The sequence below is a fragment of the Podarcis tiliguerta genome, assembly GCF_965153285.1.
Source record: "Podarcis tiliguerta genome assembly, chromosome: 2".
Taxonomy (NCBI): Eukaryota; Metazoa; Chordata; class Lepidosauria; order Squamata; family Lacertidae; genus Podarcis; species Podarcis tiliguerta.
In genome coordinates, this window is record NC_139535.1 from 224,270 (window position 1) to 244,297 (window position 20,028).

Here is a 20,028-nt window from a genome sequence, read left to right on the forward strand (position 1 = left end):
CCGTGGCGACCCCCTCCTTGTGTGCGTCTCCCTATACTGGTCTGGTGCCGTGCCCTGCGCCTGAAATCTGTGAGGTGCTTTGTAGGGCGTGAGCACTGACCTATGGAACACTGGGTGCATTCTGGACCCCTCCGGAAGTGTCAACCGGAAGGCCACTGGATTGATCTGTGCCTCGACTTGGTAAGGTCCTAGCTGCTTATGCCCGAGCTTCTTCTTCGCTAACGATCTGGTCGGCACTGCCTGGGCTGCTAACCAAACCCAGTCTCCCACTTGTATGTCCTCCCCAACCCGTCTGTGCTTATCAGCCTGCAGTTTGTATGCGTGCTTTGCTAATTCTAACTGCCTCCGAAGCTGTTCATGCACCTCCTGCAATTCTGACACTAAGACTTCCGCTGCCTGTGGCTCCCCCTCCCCCAGTCTCTCTAATCCCGGGAAGGTTCTGGGATGTCTCCCGTTGTTGGCGAAGAACGGTGTCACGCCCGTGGACACGTGCTTCGTGTTGTTGTAGGCGAACTCAGCGAGCGGCAGGTAGTCCACCCATGTTGCCGGCTGCTGATTTGTATAGCATCTCAGGTACTGCTGCATGATGGCGTTGACTCGCTCCGCTTGTCCGTTGGTCTGCGGGTGTCTCGCCGACGCTAGGTTGATCTTGACGTTTAGGAAACCCATCAGCTTCTGCCAGAAGTTCGAGATGAACTGCCGCCCCCTGTCGGACAAGATAGACCGTGGCAGACCGTGCACCCGGAAGACGTGGTCTATAAACAGTTTGGCGGTCTGTTCCGCCGTGGCCACCTTCGCGCACGGAATGAAGTGGGCCATTTTGGTGAACATGTCCACCACCACTAGCGCTGCCGTCTTGCCCCTCGAGCTGGGTAAATCCGTGACAAAGTCCAGGGCCACCCTCTCCCACGGTGCACTCGGGGTTTGCAGCGGTTCGAGCAGCCCCGCCGGAGGTTTGTGCACTGACTTGGCCCTTTGGCAGGTGTCGCACCTCGCGACGTACTCCGCGACTTCCACCCTCATCTTGGGCCACCAAAAATCTCTGGCAACTAATTCTGCCGTCTTCTCCTTGCCAAAGTGCCCTGCTGTGGGTGCGTCGTGCAACTGCTGCAGTACTTTCGCGCGGAGGTCGTCTCCCGGTACGTAGAGGGCCCCTCTGCGGATGAGCAACCCGTCGCGTATCTGGAACTCATCGTCCTTCGCCGTGCCCTTGTGCACCTCCTCCATCTTGGCTTGTGCAAAGGGGTCTTCCTGCAGCGCTCGACGTACAGCTTCCAGGTCCACGGTTGCTGAAGCGCACGCCCACGCTTCCGGTGCGAAAATGTGCTTGGCCGCTGCTGGTGTCGCCTCCTCGAGGTATTGCGGCTTCCTGGACAGTGCATCTGCCATGATGTTGTTGTCGCCTGGGATGTACTCTATCCGGAAGTCGAAATCTGCAAAGAACTCCGCCCACCGTATGTGCCGCTGGTTCAGGAACCTTGCCGTGCGCCAGTACTCCAGGTTCTTATGGTCCGTGCGAACCTGCACTGTGTGTTTGGCTCCGATGAGGAAGTGCCGCCACGCCTTGAATGCTGCATGAATGGCCAGCAACTCCCTGTCCCAGATGGTGTAGTTCTGCTCTGACTTGCTGAGCTTTCGAGAGTAGAAGGCGCACGGTCTCCAGTTCCCCTGCGGGTCCTGCTGCAACAGTACAGCTCCCACGGCTCTGTCCGAGGCGTCCGTTTCAACCCTCATCGGTCTGCTGGGATTCACGTGCAGTAGCTGCTCCTCGGAGGAGAAGAGACGCTTGAGGTTCTGAAAGGACTGCTCCGCTTGCTCCGTCCAGATGAATTTCTTCTTCTTGGAGCTGAGCGTGTCTGTAATGGCCGCTGTCTGCATCGCGAACCCCTTGATGAACTTGCGGTAAAAGTTGGCGAAACCCACAAAGCGCTGGACCTCCTTCCGGTTGCGCGGGCTCTTCCAGTCCAACACTGCTCGAACCTTGGCGCTGTCCATGGCTAGCCCCTTGTCCGACAACTTGTAGCCCAGGAAATCTACCTCCTTCCTGTCGAACTGGCACTTCTCCAGCTTGGCGTACAGCCTATGCTCCTGCAGTCGCTGCAGAACTTCCTTGACGTCTCCCTCGTGGGTCTCCTCCGATTCTGAGAATATCAGGATGTCGTCCAGGAAGCAGACGCATTTCTTGTAGAGGAGACCCGCCAGTACGTGATGCATGAAGGCTTGAAAACAGTGAGAGCCATTTTGTAATCCAAAGGGCATAACTCTGTATTCATAGGTGCCCAGGGGCGTGAACATGGCAGTCTTCCACTCGTCGCCCTCCCATATGCGGATCAAGTTGTACGCCCCTCGCAGATCCAACTTTGTGAAAACGCGTCCTTTCCTCACCGTTGCCAGCAGGTCGTCTATTTTGGGCATGGGAAAGGCCGTGGGCTTGGTTCTGGAATTTAAAATTCTGAAGTCTACCACAAGTCTTTTTTGGGGCGTGTCCTTCTTCTTCACAAAGAATACAGGACTGCCCCCCACTGCCTTCGACTCCCGGATGAAACCGCGCTTCAAGTTGAGGTCTATGAACTCCCTGAGTTCCTGCATCTCGTCTTCAGACATGGAATACAGTTTCCCTGTTGGCAGCGTCGCCCCAGGCAGGAGGTCAATCTTGCAGTCATAGGGCCGGTGGGGAGGCAGCTTGTCCGCTTCTTTCTCGCAGAAAACCTCCAAAAACGCTGCGTACTTGAGTGGCACTGCTTGCAGCGTGCCTAATTGTAGCTGCGGGTCATCTTCTCCCCCTTCCTGGTCAGACAGAATGCAGTTTTCCGCACAGTAGGAGGAGCCGAAGGTCAGTTGGCGCTGGTACCACGCCAGCGCTGGACTGTGCCTGTGCAGCCAACTCATGCCCAATACTACAGGCGTGTCTGACAGGTGAGTGACATTGAAGCTGATGACTTCTCGGTGATTGCCAATTTGCATCACCATGGGAGGCGTTTGGTGCACCACTTGCCCCCCCAGCAATTCCCTGCCATCCACCGTGACCACCTGCAAAGGCAGCGTGGCCGGCAGTAGTGCTACTTTGTGCTTTTGAATGAAATCCAGTCCTATAAAGTCCGCGTTACTCCCAGAGTCAATGGTAATTGGCACTTCCATAGTGAGTCCATTGGGCAGTTGAAGCAACGCTGTAAGCTGCACCACTGGTTTGGGTGGGAGGGGGTCTGTGGGCTGCAAAATCTCTGGGGATTGCTTCACTGACTTGTCTGGCTGGACCCCAGTGCTTCTTCCTCCAGCCAGACTCTGCCGTTTCCCTGCAGTGGTTCTCCCTGGTAAGCTGGGTTTGATACTGTTGCAGAGGCTGCAGTGTGCTTGTGGAGCCTCTGGGGACACTCTTTCGCCATGTGCTGGGCACTGTCACAGATGTAGCACTTCCTGTTCCCTCTAGGAAGCTTCGCTTTGGCTGCTCCCGGTGGTAAGGCTCTGGTAGCTGACTGAGCCCTGGCACCTCCAATCTCCATCGGTTCTTCCCCCCCTCCTTGGGGGTGTGTGGATTGCGCACGCGCTGCATCTTTGGGAAAAAGGGGAGGTGTTTTCGCTGGTGTACGTCCCCAACGCCCTTCGTCTCTGTTCCATGGACGTTCTTCCAAACGCACGCCGATTTCCAGCGCCCTCTGAACCACTTGTTGAGTGGTCTTAGGTCTCTCTCCCCTTGCAATCTCATCTTTCACATTTGCATTCAATCCTTCCCAGAAAAGGTCTCTGACTGGAGCAGAATTCTTCTCCCACCCCAGCGCGTGGACTAATGCAAAAAAGCGGGCATGATACTGCCTTACACTGGCTTTGCCTTGTTTGAGACCATGTATGTCTCTTCTGGCAATATCGATGTCTATCTTTGATAAAAAACATGAATCCATCGCTTTAATGAACGCATCCGCATCTTGGAGCGCCGGATCATTATCTCTCCATAAATTTCTCAGCCACGCTTTGGCTTCCCCATGCAAATGGGATAGGATAAACCCCACTTTTTCTCTTTCATCTCTAAAGTCCTTTTCCAGCAGATTCAGCGCAAAGAGCAAGTCTGCTCGGAAATTAGGGTACTGTGGTAAACTCCCGTCAAAATGGGATACCAGACTGCCTCCCCTTTTCCCCAGCCCTATGCCCTCTGGTTTGGGTCCCGGTTGCCCTTGTCTAGTGAGCATGTCCAACCTGGCTTGGAGATCCTTGCAGACTGTATCCATTTCCTCTTCCCTTTTTCTGGAGGCACGCACCTCTGCGTTGAGTTGAACCACAGCATTTCGCAGGTCTGTCCGTTCCTGTTCTGTAGTCATCTTGTCTGATTCTTGTGAGCTCGCAAAGCACCACTTCTCTCCCCTCGCTACGTAGACTCACGTTGCGAGGTTCTTGGTGGAAAATCTTTCAGGAGATGGAGCTTACTGTCAGGGCTGGCTCCTGGTCCCAGCTCACAGAGGACCAACGCTGGCTGGTATTTATGTACAAAAGTCTTTATTGAAGTACAGTTTCCATTTCCACGCCGCAGCGCTCCAGCTCTACGTCTAGACTTTAGACCGGCGAAGCTCCATCTGAGTCTCCGCCCCCTGTACACCAGTTTAAGACTCTAGCTTTACTCCACCTCTTCTTTCTCCTCTGGGTCCTGCTGCCCTCTGGGGCCCCTGTCTCCCTGGATTCCTCTGAGGCTGACGATGACCCCCCTGACTCCTCCCTCTCTCTTCGGCGGGCTTTAGGACTGGCTCTCTTCCCGGGCTGCCAACTGTGCCTCCCTCCTGTACATTTGAACTTGGCGCGCGCGCGCGTTTAACTTTCCTGATGACCGTTTCCTCACTCCCCGACAGAGGTGTGGTCAATCCTGCCTCACGTTCTCCCGCTGGCAGCGCTCCACCTGATCCCGATGCCTGGGACTCCTCCCCCCTACTGCACTCTGGGGGGGACGTGGGCCCTGATTTCCAACTGCTACTCTCTGAGTCCCCTCTGCCCCCTTCTTCCCGAGGTGTCCCCCTGGGCACTCCCCTTGCCCTGACCATGGGAGCTCCTTTCTGTGAATCGTCCGATTCACTGGAAAGACTCAGAGACCTCGGATCGCTGTCATCGCTGACATTTCCTTCGGACTCCTCCCCTTCACTCTCCATTTCCTCCTTATCCTGTGCCTCTGCTCCTGAACCCCTGACACATATGTTATAGATTTTCCTGCAAATTTATTCTGCTATTTTTGATATGCAAATGGCATGCAAAGGCTTAGTCTACATATGTGTATCATTTATTAGTCCTATGTTCCTTGTTTTTAAAATAAAATAAATGGTTATTCAAAAAAAAAAAGACAACACACAGAGGCCCCATCTGCATTCAAACTGCAAAGCAGGATCAGTGAGTTGTCTGACATTGGCAGGGCATTCAGATCACAGAACTGGTTTTAGACCTTTTGAGCGGTGGTGGCCGGGGAGCTGTGACCTATTCCTAGCTCAAATTGCCTGCAGATGACAAAAGGAGCAGGCAGGCAGGTGGGGGAGCCCGAAAAGGTGCTCCCCTTCTCCATCACCCTCCGCCTGCCTGCCTCCCCCCAGCCCCAAGCTGAGCAAGCCCCAATTCCTCTCCGGCTCCATCCCTCCACGTCCCCATCTCCACTCCCCTGGGACTCACCAGATCTCTCAGAGGTCCTTGGGAGGGAGTGCTCAGAGGTTGAGAGGAGGGATGCAGGAGACAGCCGGACCAGGTCAACCATCCATCTTCCCCCTTCCATCCTTGCTAGCTTTGCAGGATCCGTCTCTTTCATCCTTCCTGAGGAGTCAAGGAGCCAAAAGAAGCTGGATGGTCCTGGGAGAGAGGAAGAAGCAAAGGGAGCCTGAGGCCCTGCAGAGATTTTCTGGCTGGAGGGGAAGTCTCCCAATATGTTGGGGGCCCCATCCACAGCAAAATCCCTGCTTTATCTCATTTCTGGCCAGAGAGCTTCCCCTCTTCACCCTCCATCCATCCATGTTCCCATCTCCCCTCTCCTGGGACTCACCAGATCTCTCAGAGGTCCCTGGGAGGGAACGCTCAGAGGTTGTGGGGAGGGATGCAGGAGACAACCTGACCAGGTCAACCGTCCATCTTCCCCCTTCCATCCTCGCTAGGTTTGCAGGATCCGTCTCTTTCATCCTTCCTGAGGAGTCAAAGAGCCAAAACAAGCTGAAGGGTCCTGGGAGAGAGGAAGAAGCAAAGGGAGCCTCAGAGGCCCTGCAGGGATTCTCCTGCCCTAGATATTCTCCTGCCCCTGGAGAAGCACAAATGGGGCAGCCCCTTCCCAAGAGAAGCCCCATTTCTATACCTCTCCAGTGGTTCCAATAAATCAGGTAGGCTACTTGCGTGGCATAAGACTAGTATGCTAGCAAAAAATATGTCAACACAGGAAAAACACAGGAAAAAGAAGAACTAAAGAAAATATCAGGATTGGAAACACTAAATAAAACTAAGTATTTGGGATTCTGGCTGACAAATGAAAACACCAATCTATTTAAAGAAAATTATATTAAAACATGGAAAGAAATCAATTTTGAATCATATAATAAGAAAATTGATATATAGAGTATAGGAAAAACATAAAGTGGTGTTAGAACCTAAAACCCCCGGTAGATTTCTCCTTCGAAAGCAGTAACTGGGGAAAAGAAAAATATGGAATTGAATTGGGCCACTTTCACTGCCTTGTTGTGACGAAGGGGCTTGAATAACTCAGAGAAGCTATGAGCTAAGCCGTACAGGGCCACCCAAGACGAACAGGATATAGTGGAGAGTTTTGACCAAACGTGATCCACCTGGAGCAGGAACCGGCAAGCCACTCCAGTATCCCTGCCAAGAAAACTCCATGGACAAAGGCAACAGGCATATAAAAGTTATGACGCTGGAAGATGAGCCCCTCAGGTCGGAAGGCGTCCAACATGCTACTGGGGAAGAGCGGAGGACAAGTACAAGTAGATTCAAAGCTGATGAAGCGGCTGGGCCAAAGCCGAAAGGATGCTCAGTTGCAGATATGTCTGGAAGCAAAAGGAAAGTCTAACAAACACTCTGTGAGGTGAGTGGGTCTGAGAGACTTCAAAGAAGTGTGACTGGCCCAAGGTCACCCAGAAGCTGCAGGTGGCAGAGTCAAATGGGCCTTAGAATCAGAATCTCCTTTAAATCAGAACCAGTGAAGGCGGTGAAGGTCCTGTGTGAGTGCCTGGAGGCGGTTGGAGGATGGATGGCTGCTAACAGATTGAGGTTGATCCTGACAAGACAGAAGTATTGTTTTGGGGGGACAGGGGTCGGGTGGGTGTGGAGACTCCCTGGTCCTGAATGGGGTAACTGTGCCCCTGAAGGACCAGGTGCGCAGCCTGGGAGTCATTCTGGACTCACAGCTGTCCATGGAGGCGCAGGTCCATTCTGTGTCCTGGGCGCCTGTCTCCACCTGGTTTGCAGGCTAAGACCCTACCTGCCTGCGGACTGTCTTGCCAGAATGGTGCATGCTCTGGTTATCTCCCGCTTGGACTACTGCAATGCACTCTACGTGGGGCTACTTTTGAAGGTGACCCGGAAACTGCAATTAATCCAGAACACCAGTCCTGAGAGATCTACATTGGCTCCCAGTACGTTTCCGAGCACAATTCAAAGTGTTGGTGCTGACCTTTAAAGCCCTAAACGGCCTTGGTCCAGTATACCTGAAGGAGTGTCTCCACCCCCATCGTTCAGCCTAGACACTGAGATCCAGCGCCGAGGGCCTTCTGGCGGTTCCCTCATTGCGAGAAGTGAGGTTACAGGGAACCAGACAGAGGGGCTTCTTGGTAGTGGCGCCTACCCTGTGGAACACCCTCACCTCAGATGTGAAGGAAATAAGCAGCTATCCTATCTTTAAAAGACATCTGAAGGCAGCCATGTTTAGGGAAGTTTTTAATATTTAATGCTGTACTGTTTTTAACATTTGACTGGGAGCCGCCCAGAGTGGCTGGGGAAACTCAACCAAATGGGCGGGGTGTAAATAAATAAATAAATAAATAAATAATAATAATAATTTAGAAAGCACTGCTAATAACAAGGCCAGGGGAAGTGATGATATTCCAGCTGAACTATTTAAATCTTTAAAAGAAGATGCTGTTAAGGTGCTACACTCAATATGCCAGCAAGTGTGGAAAACTCAGCAGTGGCCAGAGGATTGGAGAAGATCAGTCTACATCCCAATCCCAAAGAAGGGCAGTGCCAAAGAATGCTCCAACTACCGCACAATTGCACTCATTTCACATGCTAGCAAGGTTATGCTTAAAATTCTTCAAGGAAGGCTCAAGCAGTATGTGGACCGAAAACTCCCAGAAGTGCAAGCTGGATTTCGAAGGGGCAGAGGAACCAGAGACCAAATTGCAAACATGCGCTGGATTATGGAGAAAGCTAGAGAGTTCCAGAAAGACATCTACTTCTGCTTCATTGACTATGCAAAAGCCTTTGACTGTGTCGACCACAGCAAACTATGGCAAGTTCTTAAAGAAATGGGAGTGCCTGATCACCTCATCTGTCTCCTGAGAAATCTCTATGTGGGACAAGAAGATACAGTTAGAACTGGATATGGATCAACTGAATGGTTCAAAATTGGGAAAGGAGTACGGCAAGGCTGTATTTTGTCTCCCTGCTTATTTAACTTATATGCAGAATTCATCATGCGAAAGGCTGGGCTGGATGAATCCCAAGCCGGAATTAAGATTGCTGGAAGTAATATCAACAACCTCAGATATGCAGATGACACAACCTTGATGGCAGAAAGCGAGGAGGAATTAAAAAACCTTTTATTGAGGGTGAAAGAGGAGAGCGCAAAATATGGTCTGAAGCTCAACATCAAAAAAACAAAGATCATGGCCACTGGTCCCATCACCTCCTGGCAAATAGAAGGGGAGGAAATGGAGGCAGTGAGAGATTTTACTTTCTTGGGCTCCATGATCACTGCAGATGGTGACAGCAGCCACAAAATTAAAAGACGCCTGCTTCTTGGGAGGAAAGCAATGACAAACCTAGACAGCATTTTAAAAAGTAGAGACATCACCTTGCCAACAAAGGTCCGTATAGTAAAAGCTATGGTTTTCCCAGTAGTGATGTATGGAAGTGAGAGCTGGACCATAAAGAAGGCTGATCGCCGAAGAATTGACGCTTTTGAATTATGGTGCTGGAGGAAACTCTTGAGAGTCCCATGGACTGCAAGAAGATCAAATGCATCCATTCTTAAGGAAATCAACCTTGAGTGCTCACTGGAAGGACAGATAGTGAAGCTGAGGCTCCAAGACTTTGGCCACCTCATGAGAAGAGAAGACTCCCTGGAAAAGACCCTGATGTTGGGAAAGATGGAGGGCACAAGGAGAAGGGGACGCCAGAGGACGAGATGGTTGGACGGTGTTCTCGAAGCTACCAGCATGAGTCTGACCAAACTGCAGGAGGAAATAAAACACCACCTAAGAGGGTGGATCCAGTATCGCCAAATAAATGAAGTCTTCATAGCTGACAAGAAAAAGGGTTTTGCAATTTCAGTATTGGATAAAGAATTACAACAAAACAAAAGAAAACAAAAGTAATTTCTAAAATGTATGGAACATTATTGGAGTGGAAGGATATGGATGAACAGGTAAAGGCGGTAAGGATCAAATTGGCTATGGATTTAGGGAAACCTATTCAATTAACATCATGGGGAAAATTATGGAAGGAGAGTTGAAATTTTATGGCTTGTGAGGCAATAAAGGAAAATTTGATAAAATGTTTTATAGATGGTATATAACACCAACCAAGATATGTAAAATGTATAAAACAAAATCAAAATTACGTTGGAGGTGTAACCAAGTAGAGGGGACACTTCTGCATATGTGATGGCCATGTGAGAAAATCAAGGGCTTCTGGGATACGGTGTATGAAGAACTAAAAATTGAAACTGGTTTCCTAGGTGAAGCTTTTTCCACATTCTAAACAGTCCCCTGTAGGAAATATTTCATGGAAAATTAGATTCACCAACAGAATGAAGCCAGACAAATGTAGAAAGGGAAAAAGAAAATTAGACAGGATGTACCTCCATGTCCTTAATATCTCTGAAGCCTACACTGAAGAAGGCCTGGGCAGCCCAGAGCAGCCTCATCATGGTTGGAAAAGGCAGTACTGGTAGAAGAATATTCCCAGACAGAACAAGAGATACATCTCCTATGGAGAGTTGTGGGTGTGTTAACATCTCAGATGCTGTAAGCGGCGCTACTGGGCTCCCTCAAAATAGGGGAAGAAGAAGAAGAGAAGAAGAGTTTGGATTTGATATCCCGCTTTATCACTCCCCTTCAGGAGTCTCAAAGCGGCTAACATTCTCCTTTCCCTTCCTCCCCCACAACAAACACTCTGTGAGGTGAGTGGGGCTGAGAGACTTCAGAGAAGGGTGACTGGCCCAAGGTCACCCAGCAGCTGCATGTGGAGGAGCAGAGACACGAACCCGGTTCCCCAGATTACGAATCCCCCGCTCTGAACCACTACACCACACTGGCTCTCTCGTTTCTCCTACAGAGATCTGTATGGAATTTCAAAGCTGATTTCATGATCCAACAGGGAGTCTTACCTGAGAGGCCACGATCCCACGATTCTGATCCTTGACTTCCTTCTGCAGAGCTCTCTGGTCAGGATCCAGCAAAGCCAAGTCCTCGTCTGTGAAAGGAACAGCTATGTCTTCATAGCACACTGGACCCTAAGAGAAAAAGGGAGCACAAAGATGATATTTTTCAACACATTGCTCCGCTCTCTTCTGTAACAATTTTGTTGTGTATTTAAAAGATGGGTACAGTGTTGCTTCAGGATAAGAACAGAAATTGCACAGCGGTGGACCCATTATCTAACATGGTACCTCACGTTAAGAACAGTTTCAGGTTAAAAATGGAGCTCCAGAATAAATTAAGTTCTTAACCCGATGTACCACTGTATTAATCTTTGTGTAAGCGGGGGAATTCATGTAATATTTTTTTATCTATATGGTACTCATCTTCATGTAAATCTTTGCGAGCATTCCCGTTTTCCTGATGGAAGGACCTCCTCTCCCTTCATCTGGTGGGGAGGACCCTCCCCATGCCCTCAAGCCAACTTCAAGGGGCACCAGGAGGGGGAGGGGAGGGAATGTTGGCTGGTTGGCATCCGTCTGTCTTGGGAGACCATGGAAGAGTGTGTCTTTGGGAGTGAGATCCAGTTCTTGGAAGGTAAGAGCGCCAGCCGTGGGTGTGGAGAGCGACAGGGGAGAGACGTGTGTTGTTGCATCTGGGACAGAGGAAGTGGTCCAGTTGTGCTGCTGCAGATGCAGACGGGCTTTTCTTCTCCCTGTGCTCCCCCCACGTGGGAATGTTCCCGTCTGGCTGCAGCCTCTGTGCACAAATGGGACATTTCCCTCCATCTGAAGGGGGTTTATTTTCTTGACCCCAAGCCCCCTCCCCCCAAAGGAAGGCAGCATCTGGATCCCAAGGAAGAGCAGAGCTGCAGACCTCCTGCGAACTGGCCCCTCCCTGGCTTGGCAGAGAGGACAAAGGAGGACCCACGACTTGGGGGTCTCCCCCACCAGGCATGATCTGAACAGGGACCCCCACGCCCCCTCCCTGCCCCCCTGGGACCCCCTTCTCCCCATTGCACCCTCAGGGGGAAGAGAGAGGAGACTCACCCGAGTCCAGGAGGGGCACCAAGGAAGCTTTTGCACAGGAGAAGAAAGCAGCCTCCTCTCTGCCTGCAGGAAGGGAGGGGGGAGGGGCTTCTGCTCGGGAGGACCTTGCCCCTCCCCCTTCACTTCCCGTCCTCTCTAGGAATCCAGCTCTGCTCCTTTTAACCCTTGGCAAGCCGAGCGCCCCGAGTCCTCCCCTCCCTCTCCCTGCCTTCCGTTTTCCTGCTTCTGCGCCTGCGCTCTAGGGGCTGCCCCCCCTTCTCTCCTGGGAGGGAGAAGAGGCGGAGGGCTGCCTAGTGGCGGGAGGTGCCTTGGGCTCAGAAATGGCTCCCTCAAGACCCCCCCCAAAACACACCCTCCAGCTCAGCGGGGGGGGGGGGAGGATGGAGGGGGGCTTCCCAGCCGGGAGACCCCTCCCCCCCCCCCGCAAACCACCTTTCCCCCACCAGGAAAACAGGGAGACGAGGAAGAGTCCCAGGCCAGGAAGGAAAGGCACTCGCGATCCTGGGGGGGGGGGAGGCCCAAATCAGATTTCCTGTCATCAGCTTCCAGGAGACCCACGTCCAAAGGAGCCGTGGAAAAGGGTTAATCAATAAAGCAGCTCTGGGCCAATCATTTATACCTTCAGATCAACTGAAAAAGAGGCACTTTATGCCAGCCCCAAACTAGACGCCAAGCGGATCTTAGACGTCGCAAATGGAAAGGTATCGGACTTTCCTGCGAGGGACGCAGGCCGAGGCGAAGGGAGTTTTCCTCCAGCCTTTCCAAAGAGGCCTGAAGAGAAATCCGGAGACTGAGGAGGAGAAATCCGCCCCGGGAAAGCGCCGCCTGCTCTGGCGGGAATCCTGGGCGCCTGAAACTGAGGCGAGGCTCCGACTTGGAAGGGCGGCCGTTGGGAAAAGGCGGGAAAAGGCGCTGAGGGGAGGGGCTGCTCCTCTCTCGCCCCTCAGAGACGCGACGGGGGACCCTCTTGGGGGGGAGCAGAAAGGGGGGGCAGGCCGGTCTCTCTCTCTCCCCCTTGTCGCAGGAACCCCCCCCCCCATCATTCAGTTTGTACAAACTCCACTCACACACCACAGACGCTACGCTTCTGTTCTAAATTGATAGAAAATCAACCATACATCGGATCTGCACTGTTCCACTTTTATTTCACTCCATGAAGGAAGGACTACAAAATGGGGAAGGTTTGATACAGGGCAGCCATATTCCCTTGAGCATCCCAGCACATCCACAGGAGCCCTGCCCAGTTGCTATGCCAACCCTGATGGTCCCAGACAGAAGACCATCAAGATCACAAACAACTTGCATATGGGAGTGGATTCAGTATGGACTGGAACAAAGGACAATGATGAGCTCTTCCCTCTGGGGGCAGGAAACTGCAAGCTCCCCTTTGTCACTGGAAAGTATTCATGGGGAGGGGGAAAGCGGGAACCAGCCAGGGGACAGGACACTCAGGTTACCACCCCAACCCCTCCTTTCTGTGATGTATGCGTGATGTTTCTGGGGGGTGGTCTTGATCTACAGGGTGGCAATTTCAAAAGTCTTCATAAGGCCTTGCACACCCCTGTTGCAACAGTTCAATAAAGGCCAAGCCTACAGGCTGCTGTTTTGCTCCAGGTTATCCTGGTTGGTGTCTTTGCTCCCCCCCCCCATTAACATCTGGAGACTCCCCTTCTGGCCCCTCGGGGTCCCAGGAGCCCTTTCGGATGGCCCTCGCTTGTTCCCCCACCTCAGGCAGTAGTTCAACAGGAGAAGTCTCAAGGGGCCAATGGAGCCCAGTGTGGGGACTGGGGAAATTGTTGAACTGGGGTCCTCTCAGTCCAGCCCAGACAAGAAAGAGAAGGAGCTCTCAGAAGAGGAAGCCATTGCGGAGAAGAACCGGACTTGGCTGTTCTCTGCTGAGGGTCTCCTGCCTTTCTTCCAAGGCTTCCTGGGGGTGCTATGGCCAGAGGAAGACACAGCCCCCCCCCCAAGGGCCCTGGGGAGCAAGCAGAGTCTGCCTCAGTTTCCTTCCCCAAGGCCTTGGAGGAACCTTGGGGTGCGGAAGGAGGAACCCCAAATGGAGCTCAGGCTCCTGGCAAGTGGGGAAAGGAACATGAAATGGCACTTTCCAGATGAGTCTCGATACAATACGATAATTGTTATTGTCACTGTCCCATACAGACCAACAAAATTGAAAAAATCTACATCAGACATTGAAAAACCAACAATCCTGCTATCCCAGCTATCCCAACCTGGTTAGCCCCCTAAAAACTCTGATACCCCATAATTAAATACAATATATTCCCATAGAGAGTACCTTACACTGCATTTAAAACCAAAATCGCATTTGGATAGAAACTGCTTCTCAGGTGGCTAGTCCTAGTCTTTATAACCCTGTACCTTCTTCCAGAAGGCAGAAGCTGAAAGAGATCATTTCTGGGGTGCGCACTATCCTGCACTATCTCTGCAGCTTTCTTATGTAGCACCAACTGCAAATGCCTGAAGGGCCATGAGTAGTATGCATGAAAACATCAATGCTAAATTGAGCAGATACCCGGAGGCAGCGCGGATTATTGTGGGGGACTTCACTCACACAGATGTGAGGGCAGCACTCCCAAAATCCCATCAGCACATTGAGTGTGCAATAAGGGGAGAAAGTACTCTTGACAAGGTGTATACGAACATTAGGCGGGCATATGAGGTGCACCTCGGTGGTTCAGATCATGTGTCCCTGCTTCTGACACCAGTGTACACACCCCTCAGGAAACAAGGCCAGCTACAAACACGGATGGTTACGGTGTGGCCTGAGGGAGCCTCTCAGCAGTTGCAGGACTGTTTCCAGGAGACCGATTGGAATATGTTGGAACTTCTACATCAACGGTCCTGGATTATATTAGATTCGGCAGGTAAACAGGATCTCATTTTTTGACAGAATTACAAGCCTGGTAGATGAAGGGAACGCAGTGGATGTAGCCTACCTTGATTTCAGCAAGGCATTTGACAAGGTGCCCCATGATATTCTTGTAAAGAAGCTGGTAAAATGCGGTCTTGACTATGCTACCACTCAGTGGATTTGTAACTGGCTGACTGACCGGACCCAAAGGGTGCTCATCAATGGTTCCTCTTCATCCTGGAGAAGAGTGACTAGTGGGGTGCCACAGGGTTCTGTCTTGGGCCCGGTCTTATTCAACATCTTTATCAACGACTTGGATGATGGACTCAAGGGCATCCTGATCAAATTTGCAGATGACACCAAACTGGGAGGGGTGGCTAACACCCCAGAGGACAGGATCACACTTCAAAACGACCTTGACAGATTAGAGAACTGGGCCAAAACAAACAAGATGAATTTTAACAGGGAGAAATGTAAAGTATTGCACTTGGGCAAAAAAATGAGAGGCACCAATACAAGATGGGTGACACCTGGCTTGAGAGCAGTACATGTGAAAAGGATCTAGGAGTCTTGGTTGACCACAAACTTGACATGAGCCATCAGTGTGACGCGGCAGCTGAAAAAGCCAATGCAATTCTGGGCTGCATCAATAGGAGTATAGCATCTAGATCAAGGGAAGTAATAGTGCCACTGTATTCTGCTCTGGTCAGACCTCACCTGGAGTACTGTGTCCAGTTCTGGGCACCACAGTTCAAGAAGGACACTGACAAACTAGAACGTGTCCAGAGGAGGGCAACCAAAATGGTCAAAGGCCTGGAAACGATGCCTTATGAGGAATGGCTAAGGGAGCTGGGCATGTTTAGCCTGGAGAAGAGGAGGTTAAGGGGTGATATGATAGCCATGTTCAAATATATAAAAGGATGTCACATAGAGGAGGGAGAAAGGTTGTTTTCTGCTGCTCCAGAGAAGCGGACACGGAGCAATGGATCCAAACTACAAGAAAGAAGATTCCACCTAAACATTAGGAAGAACTTCCTGACAGTAAGAGCTGTTCGGCAGTGGAATTTGCTGCCAAGGAGTGTGGTGGAGTCTCCTTCTTTGGAGGTCTTTAAGCAGAGGCTTGACAGCCATATGTCAGGAGTGCTCTGATGGTGTTTCCTGCTTGGCAGGGGGTTGGACTCGATGACCCTTGTGGTCTCTTCCGATTCTATGATTCTAGGAGAAAGGCTATGGGCCCAGATGGGGCGGCTGGCAGGGTGCCAAGAGATTGTTCGGACCAACTGACAGGAATCTTTATGAAGATTTTTAACCAGTCTCTGGCCCAAGCCGCCGTTCCACCCTGTCTAAAATCCGCTACCATTATACCCCTGTCAAAAAAACCAAAGATAGTCTGAATGACTTTTGCCCTGTGGCGTTGACACCCATTATAATGAAATGTTTCGAAAAGCTGGCAAGGAACTGTATCATATCTTGTCTGCCAGTAGAACTTGACCCTCACCAGTTTGCATACAAGGCAAAGAGATCCACGGAGGATGCTGTGGCAATGGCTTTACATGCTGTCCTGACTCATTTGGAGAAGAAAGGGAACTATGTGAGATTGTTATTTGTAGACTTTAGTTCTGCATTTAATACTATTCCTCTGCATAGATTGGTGCCCAAGCTATTAGACAAGGGACTTCCACTGTGTTTGTGCAGGTGGATATTAAATTTTCTATCAAACTTTTTAATACACTCTATACAGCTGACTGTGCCCCCAAATACCCCAGTAATAAAATCATTAAGTTTGCAGATGATACAACGGTGGTTGGTTTAATCACGGCTGGAGAGGGGCAGGCGGCCTATAGGAAGGATGTTGAGCAGTTGGGGGAGCGGTGCAGGAAAAACAACTTCCTCCTTAGCTGAAAGAAAACAAAAGAGATTCTTGTGGACTTTAGGAAATGTAGAGCACTTGGAATCGCCTCCACGGTCCAGGGACTGATCCGCCCTGGCTTCCTCCTCGGAGGTCCCTTCAGAAGAAGGGGTCCCAGGTCTCCATGGGGGAAAGCGTTCCTGAGTCCCACGTTCGAGGCCAATGCTTACGCCTTTCTGGCTCCAGCCCACCTTCTCGCTGGTGTTTTTGTGAGCTGTAGAGATGGGATCGCATGCCGACATTCCCAAGTTTAAGAAGGATCCCTTGAAAAGGCTGAGAAACCTTATTTTGCCACTGAACTTTGCCTCTGCGTGATTTATTGGGAACCAGATGCATCCACTCCAAAGAAGCTTCTGCAGCGCCTTGGCATTGAAGACCCAGGAAAAGAGACGGAGGGGAATGTGTGGGTCACAAGGTGGGAGTCGTTGGAAAGGAGCCGCTGGGAGAGGCAGAAGGTTGTGTGGGGCAGGCGAGGGAAGAGCAGGAGGAGACAGAAAGAGCCCCATGGAAAGACAAGGTTGGGCTGAGCTGGTGTGGGAATGAGCGGCAGAGATGCAAAGCAAATCTGGAAACGGTGAACAAGGCAAGCTATGATCTCGATTGAGGAAAGGGAATTAAGATGCCTGCTTCCCCATCCCCAGTGGATTAAAATGTCCAAAGATTAGGAAAAGAAGAAAGAAGAGGAAGCAGGATTGGATGAACATCATAAGAGACCATAATTTTCCATTGTGACTTGGCCGAGATTTGTTGGAACAGTTTTTAAAAGGCTTTATAGAAACTGGACCTAGAAACTGGAGAAATACTAATTTGGATTATTAGACGATCATTATAAGAGTCATATTGCACTGTCTGAGTTAGTTAAGATTTGAAAGCTGGGCTAGGGAGGGAGATGAAGGGAATGTGTCACCTTGGTGAAGAGGAGAAGAGTTTGGATTAGATTTCCCGCTTTATCACTACCCGAAGGAGTCTCAAAGCGGCTAACAATCTCCTTTCCCTTCCTCCCCCACAACAAACACTCTGTGAGGTGAGTGGGGCTGAGAGACTTCAGAGAAGGGTGACTGGCCCAAGGTCACCCAGCATGTGGAGGAGCGGAGATGCGAACCCAGTTCCCCAGATTACGAATCTACCGCTCTATGCTAACCACCACTTACCACTGTATGCTAAATACAGCTGGGTTTATTCTGGAGTGCAGATTATGAGTAATTGTTGCTGCAGATTATTTTCAGACGGAGATGGGAGTTTTCTTTTCAGTGCCTGCTCTGTGGAACACCCTCCCATCAGATGTCAAAGGAAAAAACAACTACCAGACTTTAAGAAGACATCTGAAGGCAGCCCTGTTTAGGGAAGCTTTTAATATTTGATGCATTACTGTATTTTAATATTTTGTTGGAAGCTGCCCAGAGTGACTGGGGAAACCCAGCCAGATGGGAAGGGTGTCAATAAATAATCATCATCATCAATTTTTTCGTATTTTTTATATCTTTAATATTTTCTATTAAGATTCCTTTATTTAGGAGGACACACATAGGAAGAGGAGAGTTGGAGGTGCGAGGGACCTGCAAGGAACGCAGGGAAGGAAGGATCTCTCAAGGTGGGATACGGGGAGAAGAGGGGGTCACGCAGGGGAGAAGTGGGGGAGCCTGCCTTTCTATGGGTTGATGAATGATCTGATATATATGATACAAATGGTATAAACAGTATTTTTAGTTTATATCCCCCCTTTCTCTTTTCTATGCAATTGTATTTTGTAAGGGTTGTTTAATATTTTTTGTTTTATTTCTCTTTTTTGGTTTCACCTCTGTATGAATTCTGCGATGCGAAGTGAGATGGGAGCTATGAGTGAAGCTCTTTCCACATTCCAAGCACTGATAGGGTTTCTCCCCTATATGAGTTTTTTGATGCAAAGTGAGCTTTGTCCCCTCCCGGAAGTTCTTCCCACATTCGAAGCACTGATAGGGTTTTTCTCCTGTATGAATTCTTTGATGGGAAGTGAGACTGTTCCTCTGACTGAAGCTCTTTCCACATTCTAAGCACTGATAGGGTTTCTCCCCTGTATGAGTTCTTTGATGCAAAGTGAGATTCACCTTCTGACTGAAGCTCTTTCCACATTCCAAGCAGTGATACGGTTTCTGCCCTCTATGAATTCTTTGATGGTAAGTGAGACCGTCCTTCCACCTGAAGCTCCTTCCACATTCGAAGCACTGATAGGGTTTCTCCCCTGTATGAGTTCTTTGATGCAAAGTGAGCTTGGCCCCCTCCACGAAGCTCTTCCCACATTCCAAGCACTGATAGGGTTTTTCTCCTGTATGAGTTCTTTGATGGGAAGTGAGATGGGAGCTCTTTCTGAAGGTCTTTCCACATTGCAAGCACTGAAAGGGTTTTTCCCCTGTGTGAATTTTTCGATGGGAAGTGAGATGTGCGCTTTGATTAAAGCTCTTTCCACATTTCAAGCACTGATAGGGTTTCTCCCCTGTATGAATTCTGTGATGGGAAGTCAGATGGGAGCTATCAGTGAATCTCCTTCCACATTCGAAGCACTGATAGGGTTTCTCCCCTGTATGAGTTCTTTGGTGCAAAGTGAGCTTGGCCCTCTCCCCGAAGCTCTTCCCACATTCGAAGCACTGATAGGGTTTTTCTCCTGTATGAGTTCTTTGATGCAAAGTGAGCTTGGCCCCCTCCCTGAAGCTCTTCCCGCATTCAAAGCACTGATAGGGTTTCTCCCCTGTATGAATTCTTTGATGCAAAGTGAGATTCTGCCTGTGACTGAAGTTCTTCCCACATTTCAAGCACTGATAGGGTTTCTCCCCTGTATGAATTCTTTGATGGGAAGTGAGTTCACCATTCAGACGAAAGCTCTTTCCACATACCAAGCAGTGATAAGGTTTTTCCCCTGTATGAATTCTTTGATGGGAAGTGAGAGAGCTGCTTTGACTGAAGCTCTTTCCACATTCCAAGCACTGATAGGGTTTCTCCCCGGTATGAATTCTTCGATGGGAAGTGAGATGTGCGCTTTGATTAAAGCTCTTCCCACATACCAAGCACTGATAGGGTTTCTCCCCTGTATGAATTATTTGATGAGAATTGAGATGGGCCCTCTGACTGAAGCTCTTCCCACATTCCAAGCACTGATAGGGTTTCTCCCTGCTCTGTCCTCTTTCGTGTGAAGTGAGGCTATCCCTCTGGACGAAGCTCTTTCTTTGACGGGAGGTGGACTGGGAGCTCTGACCGATGTTCTCTCCACACTCTGAATATTTATATGACTTCTCCGCTATGTGGATTCTGTTGTGCTCCCCCTTGTTCTTCCCGTCTAATTCATCACCATCTGCAATGAAGAGAGAAGCGAATTAGAGCCTCAGGAAGAAATGGAGCTCCAGATCATTGAATAATAATAATAATAATAAATTTTATTTATATCCCGCCCTCCCCAGCCGAAGCCGGGCTCAGGGCGGCTAACAACAATTAAATAATCAAACAATCAGATAATCAAACATTCTAAAAACATTCCATTATAAAAATTAATTAAAGTCAAATTAATGGCAACCGTTAAGCAAAATTCTGTGCAGGTTGCCAGAGGAGGGAGTCAGGCTGGGCCCTGACCAA

General features: G+C 50.1%; 2 protein-coding genes across 15 annotated transcripts in view; one reads left to right on the forward strand and one right to left on the reverse strand.

The window, feature by feature from the left end:
• LOC310670180 (uncharacterized protein) overlaps positions 1-20,028 on the reverse strand; it is a 99,386-nt gene that overhangs the window by 16,790 nt on the left and 62,568 nt on the right. For 8 of the 12 annotated variants that reach the window (XM_083424995.1, XM_083425003.1, XM_083425005.1 and 5 more), the window contains 2 exons: positions 5,999-6,172; positions 5,635-5,808 (listed from right to left, as the gene is read on the reverse strand). In XM_083424995.1, coding sequence (XP_083281121.1) covers positions 5,635-5,808; positions 5,999-6,172 — 348 coding nt within the window. Of the gene's footprint in view, positions 1-5,634; positions 5,809-5,998; positions 6,173-10,567; positions 10,694-11,647; positions 12,652-17,763; positions 19,751-20,028 lie in introns of those variants that run through there. The other 4 variants (XM_083424996.1, XM_083424997.1, XM_083425006.1 and 1 more) reach the window with 4 other exon arrangements.
• LOC310670133 (uncharacterized protein) overlaps positions 156-20,028 on the forward strand; it is a 140,995-nt gene continuing 121,122 nt past the window's right edge. The window contains exon 1 of one of the 3 annotated variants that reach the window (XM_083424832.1): positions 156-180. The gene's annotated coding sequence lies outside the window, so the exon portion shown is untranslated. Of the gene's footprint in view, positions 181-9,431; positions 10,361-14,563; positions 14,632-20,028 lie in introns of those variants that run through there. The other 2 variants (XM_083424833.1, XM_083424831.1) reach the window with 2 other exon arrangements.